The 13,277-nt window shown below is 46.7% G+C and overlaps 1 protein-coding gene across 1 annotated transcript in view; it reads left to right on the top strand.

The window, feature by feature from the left end:
• kif25 (kinesin family member 25) overlaps positions 1–13,277 on the top strand; it is a 248,505-nt gene that overhangs the window by 178,540 nt on the left and 56,688 nt on the right. Inside the window, exon 10 of the mRNA XM_038803315.1 lies at positions 12,683–12,832. Within this exon, the coding sequence (XP_038659243.1) occupies positions 12,683–12,832 (150 nt within the window). The remainder of the gene's footprint in view (positions 1–12,682; positions 12,833–13,277) is intronic.

A 13,277-nucleotide genomic window follows, 5' to 3' on the forward strand; every position in this document is an offset into this window, starting at 1 on the left:
TCCGCCCTCATCCTTCTAAACTCCAGTGAGTACAGACGTGAGTCCTCATCTGTTCCTCATATGACAAACTCTTCAATCCAGTGATCATCCTTGTGAACCTCCTCTGGACCCTTTCCAAGGCCAGCACATCCTTCCTTAGATACGGGGCCAAAATTGCTCACAATACTCCAAATGGGGTCTGACCAGAGCTTTATATAGCCTCAGAAGTACATTCCCGCTCTTATATTCTAGCCCTCTCGACATGAATGCTAACATTGCATTTGCCTTCCTAACTGCCGACTGAACCTGCACGTTAACCTTACGAGAATCGTGAACAAGGGCTCCCAAGTCCCTTTGTGCTTTTGATTTCCTAAGCATTTCCCCAATTAGAAAATAGTCTATGCCTCCATTCCTCCTTCCAAAGTGCCGAACCTCACACTTTTCCACGTGGTATTTTATCTGCCACTTCTTTGCTTACTCTCCTAGCTTGTTGAAATCCTTCTGCAGCCCCCCTGCTTCCTTATTAATGCCTGTCCCTCTACAGATCTTTGTAGCATCTGCAAACTTAGCAACAGTGCCTTTAGTTCCTTCTTCCAGATCATTAATGTATATTGTGAAAAGTTGTGGTCCCAGCACTGACCGCTGAGGCACACCACTAGTCACCGGCTGCCATCCTGAAAAAGACCCATTTATCCCCACTCTCTGCCTTCTGCCAGTCAGCCAATCCTCTCTCCATGCCAGGACCTTACCCTTAACACCATTGGCTCCTAATTTATTTAATAGTCTCCTATGTGGCTCCTTGTCAAAGGCCTTCTGTAAATAAATTACGTCCACTGGTTCTCTTTTATCCAACTTCCTTGTTACCTCCTCAAAGAACTCTAACAGATTTGCCAGAAATGACCTCCCTTTGACAAAACTGTGCTGACTCAGTCCTATTTTATCATCCACTTCTAAGTACTCCACAATGGACTCCATAATGGACTCTAAAATCTCACCAAAGACAGAAGTCAGGCTAACCGGCCGATAATTTCCTGTCTTCTGCCTCCCTCACTTCTTAAACAGCGGTGTTACATTCGTCACTTTCCAGTCCTCTGGGACCCTTCCTGCCTCTAGTGATTCCTGAAAGATCATCACTAATGCCTCCACAATTTCCTCAGCTATCTCTTTTAGAACCCTGAGATGTAGTCCATCTGGTCCAGATGATTTATCCACCTTCAGACCTTTCAGTTTCCTCAGAACCTTCTCCTTATTGGTGTCTTCCATCGTGAAGACTGATGCAAAGTAACTATTCAGTTCCTCTGCCAGTTCCCTCTGGCACTCTGCTCACTGCACCCCTGGCCCTGTCATTGCCTGGCACCATCGGGGCCTCTGATGCCCATCCCTGCTGCTGCCAGGGATACCGGTGGCTGGTCCTAACCATGCCCGTGATACGCTCTGCGGTTCTCATTCAGCACACCACTGCAGGGGGTACTGTGGGCATTGCCCTTCGGTGGACCGCCTGCTGCCACACAGGCACGTGGCATCCGGGTTGAGAGGAGGGGGTGCGGGAGTTGGTTGGGGCTGGAGTGGGGGTGTGGGGACACCTATACAACTGGTGTCACATTGCACAACCAGGAGCCACAGAGGCGATCAGTGGGTTTCGCAGCAAGGTGGCTGCCTTGCAGGTTGCGGCAATGGCAGTCCGTGCCTGGCTGCTTGGTCCCATGCGGAGTCACCCCAGCCACACGGTGCATCCCTTGGTCACCCCTGACACCCCCTGCTGCCCTCCGCCCCCAGAGCCTCATGGAGGTCCCGGAGAATACTGGCTCAGGCCCTCTGATGATATGCAAACGGCATTTACTGTACGTGTGGAGTAGAATGCATTGACGCCGCTCAATTTGAAAATTGGAAGACGCCACGATTCTGGCTTCATGACTGATTCTCCACCCAATCACCTTTCCAGATTTTGACATCAGCCCATGGAGAATCCCGTCCTTGATATTTGCACGCATTTTTTAGCTTAGCCAGAGAAGTAGCTCAGTCAAGCAGAAGCAGAGAATTTATTTTGTGATACATTATTGATGGGTTGACACTGCTTTTAGAGAAAAAAGTGTTTTTGCACTAGAAGTCTAAATGTAAAAGTTATTACACGTGTTAAAGTTGCCTACATATATGTATATTTAGTGGAATTTTTTGAGGACATTACCAGTGCAGTAGATAACGGGGAGCCGATGGATGTGGTATATCTGGATTTCTAGAAAGCCTTTGACAAGGTGCCACACAAAAGGTTGCTGCATAAGATAAAGATGCATGGCATTAAGGGTAAAGTAGTAGCATGGATAGAGGATTGGTTAATTAATAGAAAGCAAAGAGTGGGGATTAATGGGTGTTTCTCTGGTTGGCAATCAGTAGCTAGTGGTGTCCCTCAGGGATCCGTGTTGGGCCCACAATTGTTCACAATTTACATAGATGATTTGGAGTTGGGGACCAAGGGCAATGTGTCCAAGTTTGCAGATGACACTAAGATGAGTGGTAAAGCGAAAAGTGCAGAGGATACTGGAAGTCTGCAGAGGGATTTGGATAGGTTAAGTGAATGGGCTAGGGTCTGGCAGATGGAATACAATGTTGACAAATGTGAGGTTATCCATTTTGGTAGGAATAACAGCAAACGGGATTATTATTTAAACGATAAAATATTAAAGCATGCCGCTGTGCAGAGAGACTTGGGTGTGCTAGTGCATGAGTCACAGAAGGTTGGTTTACAGGTGCAACAGGTGATTAAGAAGGCAAATGGAATTTTGTCCTTCATTGTTAGAGGGATGGAGTTTAAGACTAGGGTGGTTATGTTGCAATTGTATAAGGTGCTAGTGAGGCCACACCTGGAGTATTGTGTTCAGTTTTGGTCTCCTAACTTGAGAAAGGACGTACTGGCACTGGAGGGTGTGCAGAGGAGATTCACTAGGTTAATCCCAGAGCTGAAGGGGTTGGATTATAAGGAGAGGTTGAGTAGACTGGGACTGTACTCATTGGAATTTAGAAGGATGAGGGGGGATCTTATAGAAACATTTAAAATTATGAAGGGAATAGATAGGATAGATGCGGGCAGGTTGTTTCCACTGGCGGGTGAAAGCAGAACTAGGGGACATAGCCTCAAAATAAGGGGAAGTAGATTTAGGACTGAGTTTAGGAGGAACTTCTTCACCCAAAGGGTTGTGAATCTATGGAATTCCTTGCCCAGTGAAGCAGTTGAGGCTCCTTCATTACATGTTTTTACGGTAAAGATAGATAGTTTTTTGAAGAATAAAGGGATTAAGGGTTATGGTGTTCGGGCCGGAAAGTGGAGCTAAGTCCACAAAAGATCAGCCATGATCTCATTGAATGGCAGAGCAGGCTCGAGGGGCCAGATGGCCTACTCCTGCTCCTAGTTCTTATGTTCTTATATACATAGGAAATCAATTTGATGATGATGATCTGAAAGCTGAAAAAGCTCTTCCACGCGATGGAAAGTACTTGGAGATCAACACTGGACTGAATTTTCCCAAGCTGTTTGAGGCGGGTTCAGGAGCAAATTGTGTGGGAAACATGAGATAAAAGACTTCGGGTTGTAACGTGCAGATTTCCCATGGCTGAGTTCAGCTTGGAACTCATATTGGTCCAATGGGAATTCAATTATGACAGTTTAAAAGGCAATTAAGAGCCTTTTGAAGAGTAGTGTTGAGTTTCTATGACATGGAAAGAAACCTACCATCATATTATAAAAATTATCCTTATTGCTATTTAATTTTAATACTAGTCGTTTTCTGCTGAACAAAGAAAATGAAATTGTTGCTATAAGTCCCCTGATCACAGGGTTGGCCCTCTCTCTGGGAACTGTCCCCAGGAGTTTCAAATACAAAATCATTTTCTTAGGGCAGGATTCCCTGACTGCGCCCATCCGGCAACTGGAAATTCCCGCTTGAGATCAATGAACCGTTACAATTTCCGCATTCCGCCTGAGGCGATCTTGCGGCAGGCGGGGTGGAAGAATCCAGCCCTTAGTGTCTGAAACATCACACCTTGTTATGCCTAGAGAGAATCTAACACTTACATCACCCATGGGACTGTTCATAGCAATTTCAAAGGAAACTTCCGGGATGTCATTTGCTGACAGAATCAGTAGGTCTGCCAAACACCAGGGGAGCCTCAGTAGAGATGGCATCCCTTTCACCAACTAATGACTGAGACTTTACTTGTCCCAAAATCGAACCAATTCCAGACGCTGGATTAACATCCCTTTTGAAATCATTGTGGAGAAAGAAAATCAGCATGACCAAGCCAAAATCGCATTCGGCGGCGGGGCGGAGAATCCAGTTTCATGTATGGAATCGGGACCGGTGCCAGTGCTCGATTCTCCGGCACCCGAAAAGCGATGTAGTTGGGGAGTACACCGCGCCGCCTATCCCACCACCCGCGGCCATTGCTTGAGGCCCGCCCCGCTGTTGTCCGCTCCCGTCCTGCCGAAGTCCCGACGATGTATTTCTAATCCGTTCCTACCGTTCGGGATACTCGCGAGGCAGCTGCAGACTCAGTTCGCGGCCGCCATGGTCGAGGGCGGGCCGATCGGAGAGCGGGGGAGGGTCTAATACTGGCTAGGGCCTTTAATGTGTGAGTGGTCCGGGTCGGGCGCATGGTTGATCGGGAGCACTATTTCCGCGGTCCAGGTCTCACTCCGCCATGGAGTACGGCTGCTGGAGGCCACCGCCGTTCGCATGCTCGGCCACTGACCCAGAATTGCGGGGGCTGTATCTGCAGCTGGAGCTGTGAGCTCTACGATGTCTCTCTGCTGGCCCCCTGCAGGGCTGTGAATCTTTGGCCTTTTGACGCCAGTTTTTCTGGCGTAAAAGACCACAGTTTTCACGACGGCATGGGGATATAGTTCCTGAAACGGAGAATCCAGCCCTACATATTTGGCTTTGCAGCCAGACTGCTGTTTAACAAAAGCTGGACAGGACTACAACAACCAGTGTGGATAAGCAGTCTCAACTCCTCTAAAGTGCACTTGTCTTTTCTAAATTGGTATGGTGCAGGCACATAACCTGTGTGCTATTGACAAAGAGTTATTCCACAGGAAAAGAACAGTTCAAACTCATCGATGCCTGCCAATTTGTCTAAGCACAGAAAAGCCCATCGTGCAGCAGCACAATTCATTTCAAAGATTTCCATATTGTTTTACTAACCGAACCTCATTGGAATGGGATTCTGAAATTCATATAAATTAATATTCATTATTTTTGTTGTCTTTATATTGTAAGTCTTTTTCTCCACCCCACCCTTTTACTGTGTGAATCTGTGGAGTGGGAAGTCATGAACACTACTTTTCTTTGGGTTTTGAACATGTGGAATAAACTAACCTGAGGTAATCCTAACTTGAATGTATTATTACAATTGAATCACAAAAAAATCAAGGGAATGGGAAAACATGCCACCTCCTTCTTTTAAAAACGAATTCAAGACACCTCTACTTATGGGCAGGTAGTAAGAGGAAATCAGCACAGTTTGAACTGTTCCTTGGGGAAAAACTGGCATGAAAAGGCCCCATATTCATAGCCCTGCAGGGGGCTAGCAGGGACCCGTCGGGAAGCTCACAGCTTTAGCTGCAGATACGGGCCCTCGCACCTCCGGGTCAAAAGCCGTGCATGCACACAGTGGCGGCCTCAAGCGGCTGCGCCATGCTCCATGGTGGACTCAGACCGTGGAGCTGGACCTCCTAAATAGTGCCCCCGTTCGGCCGAGTGTCCGACCCTGACTGCCCGTCCAAAAGTTGCTCGGTCCCATATGAGGCCACCCCTGCCCTCCGATCGGCCCATTCCTGACCATGGCGGCCATGGACTGAGTCCGCAGCCGCCACTTGAGTATCCCGAACGGCAGGACGACATTAGATCCACGCCGTCGGGACTTCGGCCAGTCGGGGACGCAGAATAGTGGGGCGGGACTCAGGCAATGGCAGCAGATTGGGGCTTTTTGAGCCCCGGAGTATCGGGGAACCGCTGCCGGTCCCAATTCCGTGCGCGGAAATGGATTCTCCGTCCTGGCGCCAGACGCAGTATTGGCGTCGGTGTATGGAGAATCCAGCATAAGGGTTCTGATGTTCACAGTAAAATTTAGGTCTATTCATTTTAAATCCACATCAGGCATGTTCATTAAGATAAATAGGGTAGAGATGGACAATTGTTTCACCCGCCTCTTGACATTTGGCCAAGTTTGTATCCACTCGCCTTCCTTTCTTTTCCACTACATAATGTAAAACATTCCCATGGGCTATACGAATCTCTTCTTTAATAATTCCTCTGTTGTTCACTTCCAAAACAAGCAATCCTATTTCTCATCCCAAAATTATTGGTATTCCTAATATCATTCCCAAGGCTTTACTTATAGCTCCTCCGCAACCTTTCCAGAACCACACCTTGTTCAGTTGCCTAAACTGGCAGCTTGAAATATTGAGACACATCTTTCTGTTACTGAGGGTTATTAGTTGTTCGTTTGCGATCCAGGCCGGGACCTATCCTTGTTTAACCTGCTTGAGATTTTCCCTCATTCGTTCCAGCATTCATTTGCTGGAGATGCTACATATAGTTCTATTCTGTTGTTTTTCATCACCTCTAATATTCCCTCTAAAATTTGATTAATGGTTCTTGCATGACACAATATAATAAGGAGAACAACAACAGAAGTTTGTCTACTCTGCTTAGAGTATATATATTATTAGCAAAATAATACATATAAGAATATTTTTAAAAATACAAAACAAGAATCTCACGCCCTTCTGCTCGTCAGGGGCCCCTGGGTCGATGGCGGCTTCGAGATTCGATTTCTGGCACTAGTCAACTAGTCATGACTCTGGGTCCTAGGCGCAGTCCAATAAGTCTAATAGATAAGCATTTGGGGAAGTCAGCAAGATATTGCAAATAGTTGGATAAATGAAGTATTAAACAAGCATAGCATGGCATGGGAACACCTGAGTTTGAACTTCTGGCGCTTTATGTTCCAGTAAACATCCTGGCGATAAAAGGCTGCCAAGTATCCTCACAGTGAACAGAATTAACCCATTCCTTACATGAGGTGAGTATAGCGAACTGGGAAATCTCCTGACTCCCGCAAGCCAACTCAAAAATCCAGTCTGTTAACTCTGTGTCGACCTTTTCCTGATATGTTTTCTTTTACTTCCACGTGGTGCTCCATGGAGCTTCAGCAGAGCTAGAAGGAACCTGCTCAGTCTCCTGCACTGACAGATGTGATGCCCATGGCGGGCATCCTCTTAAGTTTTAGAGCTTTTGAGTAGCTTGACAAAGACAACCCCACCCACATCTGTGTAGGGGCAGACTTGCTCATCTGGGCAGGTTCTGTCAGACCAGGCAGGGGAAAGGTGCTTGCAAGTCATTGCTGTGGGCTAGCATGCACTCTGTGGCTTGTTTCATATGAGGCCGGTCACTCTTTCAGTGGAGGTAATCATCAGCACGACTTCCTGAGGCATCACAGCACTCTTATTAAATATGGAATCCTACATTTTCTGTGCACAGGTGCACGCTGTCTCAGGAAACTGATTGATTTGTGTCCCAAATGTAAGCCTTTAGTTAATAATCTCAAGGCTCAGCATCTGTGCACCGTTCTGCAGAGCTTAAACTGTCCTGCACCTTCCAATTGACACTGTCCATTGCTATCCTTGTCTCCAGCATCTGCTGATGGGGTGTGCTCCTCACCATCTTTCATCGTCTATCCATGATGCTGGACCCTTGAAAGTGTGTATATTTATGCTGATAGAAGATGTACAGGAGTCTGCAAATGGTGCATCCTCATAGAAAGATAGTTTTTGTCTGAAGACTCCAGAAATTCAATCTTCCACTCTTGGCTCCAGCAATTCAACTGTGGGAGGTGAAAGACATGAGTTTGTGCTGAACCTGGGTGACATAGGGTCCCCAAGTTAGCTAGTGCTGATCATCAACATGAGTGGTAATGAAGTGCCAAGTGACAGTGGGATATCTAATACTGTCACCAAGCCTCATTGACTTCCCCATCTCTCCTTGTACAGGTGCCACTCTGCCCATCTCCAAGGTTTCCTCCTTTATCAATGTTAGGGTTGCCATGACTGCAGCTCCACCCTGGTTCTGCTTTCCCCTGGATTTGTCCGCACTTTCCTACAATGAGGAAAGGTAGAGAAATAGTGTGAAGAGTTAACTGATCGCTGAGGATTGAGGGTAGATGTTTGAGGAGGGGTTCCTGTGAGGAATGGGAGTGAGTAGGTAATAGAGTGCAGGCAAGTGGGAGTGTTGTCTGTTCTTTTTTATTCTTATTCTCATTTTCACCATTTTCATCAAATAAGCACCCAAAGGAAAAAAAACCAAACAAATACAAGAACAATCCCCCAAACACAGACAGCAATCTGCTTAATATACAGACCAAAACATCCACATATACATTCCGGGTAAAAACAACAATTAACTGTCAATCAGTAAACAGTGTAATCAAAGACAACAATACCCCCCCCCCCCCCCCCTCAATGGCAATGGCAACCAATTCTTGAAAGTTCAGAAGAATTGTAGAACACTTCACTCATCCCCCTCAGCTCGAACTTCGTCTTCCCAAGAGTCAATAAATTCAGATAGGTCCCCACGCCAAGCCGGGGCGCAGGGTGGAGAAGCTGACTTTCACCCCAACAGCACCCGCCTCCGAACAATGAGAGAGGTGAAGGCTGTCTCCGCTTCCGCCTGCAGCCTTGGCTGGTCCAACACTCCGAAAATAGCCTCTGGGACCCTGGTTTCAAGTTCACGAGCACTACCCTCAAGCTGACACTGAAAATCTCCCTCCAACAAACCCCTCACATTCCACGAACTATCCTAACCAGGGGTCCCTCACCCTCATCCACCTTTGTCATAACTCCAGGCCCTGCCCAATGAGCTTGACCCGCCCCGCCCCATTGTTACCATCGAACCCCTCCGCCTCTCCCAGAATCCCCCATCCATTTCCTCAAAAGCACCTCACCTAATATCGGTCCCTTCCCCCCACTTTACACACCTAGGCCCATCGAAACCTGTTCTACCAGACACCAATGACCACAGCCCCTCCCCCCACCACACTCCTGTTCCCTAGCCAGCTTGAGCTAGCTAGTGTGGAAACCCCGCCCAGGCCCACTCCCCTCCCCCAACCCGGTCTTAGGAAAACAAAGAAATCCCCGTCAAAACACACACATCCAGTGGAAACACACAAACCTCAAAGAACCATTACAAAAAATCCCAAATCCCACCTTGTACAAATAGGCAACTTCACCTCATGTAACACAAATAACATTAAATTAAAAAAACTACAACTATATGCAATCTTCCACCTCCCCTACCCTCAGTCCAAGTCCAATCCTCAGTCCCATTTCTCACTTCTGCCCCAGTCCTTCTGCCTTCACAATGCCTCTGCCGCTTCCTCCATCTCGAAATAAAAGTCTTTGGAGTTGTATGTCACCCTCAACTTAGCTGGGTACACTACACCGAACCGTACACTGCTGTTATACAGTGCCTTCTTCACTTGGCTGATGGCTGCCTGCCTCCTTGCCAACTCCACGGTTAAGTCCTGGTATATATGTATACCAGCTCCAGCCCACTGCACCTCCCACTTCTGCTTTGCCCAACTCAGGACCTTCTCCTCATGTGGTACCTATGGAAACAAATTAGCACTGCCCTTGGCGGTCTATTCGCCTTTGGTTTAGGCCTCCACAACCAAAGAGCATGATCCAATTCGTACCAAGAGGGATATTCCCCCTCCCCCAACAGCTCCGCTGACATCTTGGCCAAGTACCTCATCAGCCTTGGGCCCTCCATCCCTTCGGGCAGGCCCACCATCCTCAGATTTTGCTGCCTAGATCGGTTTTCCAGGTCCTCCACCTTGGTTCGCAAACACTTGTTGGCTTCGACCACCCTCTGCAGCTCCTCACCCACCAAGGTGAACTGTGTTGCAAAAAGGCCTCCTCCGCTCCCTTCAGTTTCTCACCCTGCTCCCGCATCATAACCGATGCCTTCAACACCGTTGCCTTCACCAGGGCAATCATCTCCTCCACCAGCACCTTCAATGCCGCCATCCTCTCCTTCCTCATCACCTCCATGTGCTTTGCAAATTGTTTTTCAGATTTCAGAATCATCACCTCGGTCATCAACAGTGCGACCCAGTCCCCGCCAGCTTTCCAGTTGCCGAGCAGAACCTTCAACTCGACGGCGCACCTTTACTCGCCCCCTTTACTTTTGGTTATTGGACATCCTCCTCCTTCCTTATGTCTTCCTGAACTTATTTAATGAAAAATAGCACCTGGGACTGGGCATTAAATTCTAAAAAATCAAGCCTCGAGCAGGAGCCACTGAACATTCGACTTCCTCCTACATGCCGCCACCGGAAGTCCCGTGAGTGTTGTCTGTTGCGATGGAGATCTGAGGAAGAGGCTGGAGAGAAAGGAATGTGTATGAAAACAGGTGTGTTGACCAAAAGGGTTTGTGCAGGAGACTTCTAGGGAGTGAGAGAGTGATGGGTGTCAGCTGAGAATTGTAGGTCATGCCCTGCTGAATTAGGTCATTGAGGCTTTTTCAGCACAGGACCCAGGCCCTCAGCACCACGCCACTGCTGCTCACTGCCTCAGCAGATTGAAGCAATGCCTGCTTACTGATGTTGGCTGGCCACGTCCTACCATCCTCAGGGAAGAGGACATCTCTATTCCCTTATTTCTTGAATTCTGACTCCAGGGTAAAGTCCATGAACCGGAGGTAAGGTATCGATGGCATCCATTCTGCAGCTCTTTCCCCATTCACAATGGAACTCTCCTTCCAAACACTGCTCCTATTGTGAGGCAGGGTCCCTTTCAATAGAGATACTTCATTGCTGCTCAGGTATGTCATCTGACCCATCCTCTCTGATTGGCTGGGGAAGCCAGAAGTGGGCTTTTAATTGGTTTTCCTCTGGGAAAGAAGAATCACAAGGTGGTCTAATCAGAGATTCAGGTTCTCCACCTGAAAATGGTCCTCTGTTCCAGCAGGAACTAAGGTGGGAAGATTCTGCCTACTATTTCTACAAGTAAATATTTAACTACTGTTAATAACATAACTTTTAAAAAGTCTCTCTCAATTAATGTTTTATTATTTAAGCCAGGTAATAGATATTGACAGGTTGTTTTATACTGAACATAGAATTTACAGTGCAGAAAGAGGCTATTCAGCCCATCGAGTCTGCACCGGCCCTTTGGAAATAGTGCCCCACTTAAGCCCCAAACCTCCACCCTATCCCCATAACCCAGTAACCCCACCTCATCGTTTTGGACACTAAGGGCAATTTAGCATGGCCAATTCACCTAACCTGCACATCTTTGGACCGTGAAGGAAACCAGAGCACCCGGAGGAAACGCATGCAGACACGGGAGAACATGCAGACTCCGCACAGACAGTGACCCAAGCCGGGAATCGAACCTGGGACCCTGGCGCTATGAGGCAACCGTGCAAACCACTGCTACAATGCTGATCCTATTTAGCAACCGCCTACATTTTCTGTGGACTTTAGTGAACTGATTATAAAACCCGATCAATTCAGCATGCCGTGTACCGGTGATAGAATGCATTAATTAAAATGCTGTAATCCATGCAGTACAGGAAATAATGGGTGCATGCTGGTGAATTTACACAAATTAAAATTTAGAAAGGTAAATCATAGACTTCATGCCAATGATTTCTTGGAATGTACTCTCGTGGAATCAGTTCTAATACTTCAGGAATTATGATTGTAAATAGGTTTGAGGAAATGAACAAAAGGGGATGGCACTGAAGCATGGTGGGTAGTCAGGCGAAGTCAGGAGTATCATGGTGAGGGGGATGGGTGATCACAGAGGCCTCAGGTAAAAGGAATGTGAGGGCAGCTTATTGGGACCAGTAATTGCTAAGATTACCTTATATGACTAGGTTAAGGAATGTAAGAGAACCTATGAAAACCCTACAATTGCCAAGTTACCTTATTTGGTTGTGTGTGTAACCTCATTTTTTTTATACCAATGTACTTGAGACAAAGTCTTTGTTCTGTGCCTCACTCACTCTGGGGACTCAACAAGACTCTGGCAGAGTGAGTCAGCCTGCAAGACACGCAAATAAAATAAAATGTTTTACCTACAATCCGACATGGTATATTTACTGAGACCAGACTGAGGGAAAAAATAACTTGAATTCTCAGGTTAAGCAGTTCCATATGATTAAAATGAATATCATCTTCCATTTTATTTGAATATTTGATTCTATCTGCTATTATAGATGATAGTTTAATACCTTAAGGTACATCGCTTGAGTTGTATGCCATTACTCTAGAAACCATGACTAGAATCATGAATATTCAATTGGTGGCAATGGAGACAGAAATTCATGGAGCACTGATATGTCAAAGGGCCAAGATGGGCTTTATCTTATTTAGCCATTATTAAAAAGAAAAATGGGTAATAGTTTTGAGAATTAGAATTGAAGCAGCATGGTTTTCTGTGCAGACAGTAAACCTCATTTGTCCCCGGTTCCCAACAAGGATTTTCAAGTTTGTTCTCAAAGATTGTGCAGGATAGAAAGATGTATTAAAATGCAATATGGTTACAAATTTATGTTTGGACGTGACAGATGGCAGAATATTCAAAGAAAATGTAATAATGATTTTTTAAAATCCTCACACTTCTCATGATCTTATTATATTCTAGATACAATGTATGCATCATGGCATATGGGCAGACGGGCAGTGGCAAGACTTATACTATGTTCGGACCACATTCTAAAGAAAATTTCTCTCTTTTTCCTGAGCCACAGTTTGATGAAGGAATTATCCCAAAAGCTGCAAGAGAGTTATACAGGTATGGAATCATAGAATCTCTACAGTGCAGAAGGAGGCCATTCGGCCCATCGAGACTCCACTGATGCTCTGAACGGGCATCCACCTCGGGTCAGGGCGCTGCTCTTTCCGCTTAACTGAGTAACCCCACCAAACCTTTTGGACACTAAGAGGCAATTTAGCATGGCCAATCCACCTAACCTGCACATCTTTGGACTGTGGGAGGAAACTGGAGCACTGGAGGAAACCCAATCAGTTCTGGGCAGGATTAACAGACCCCATTATCTAACGGCACTCTATCTTGTTTTCGTGCTCCAGCGGGGAACTCCCCGTGAGACTGCACTTAACTTCATTTCTTGCACTGAGTGCAGGAACAGATCGGGCGCCATTTTAAAATGACATTCCGATCTCGCGACCTCCTCAACGCCCCCCGCGCCCCACCACACATGGACAGGGTATCCCACCCG

Source organism: Scyliorhinus canicula, chromosome 1 (genome assembly GCF_902713615.1).
Source record: "Scyliorhinus canicula chromosome 1, sScyCan1.1, whole genome shotgun sequence".
NCBI classification, from domain to species: Eukaryota; Metazoa; Chordata; class Chondrichthyes; order Carcharhiniformes; family Scyliorhinidae; genus Scyliorhinus; species Scyliorhinus canicula.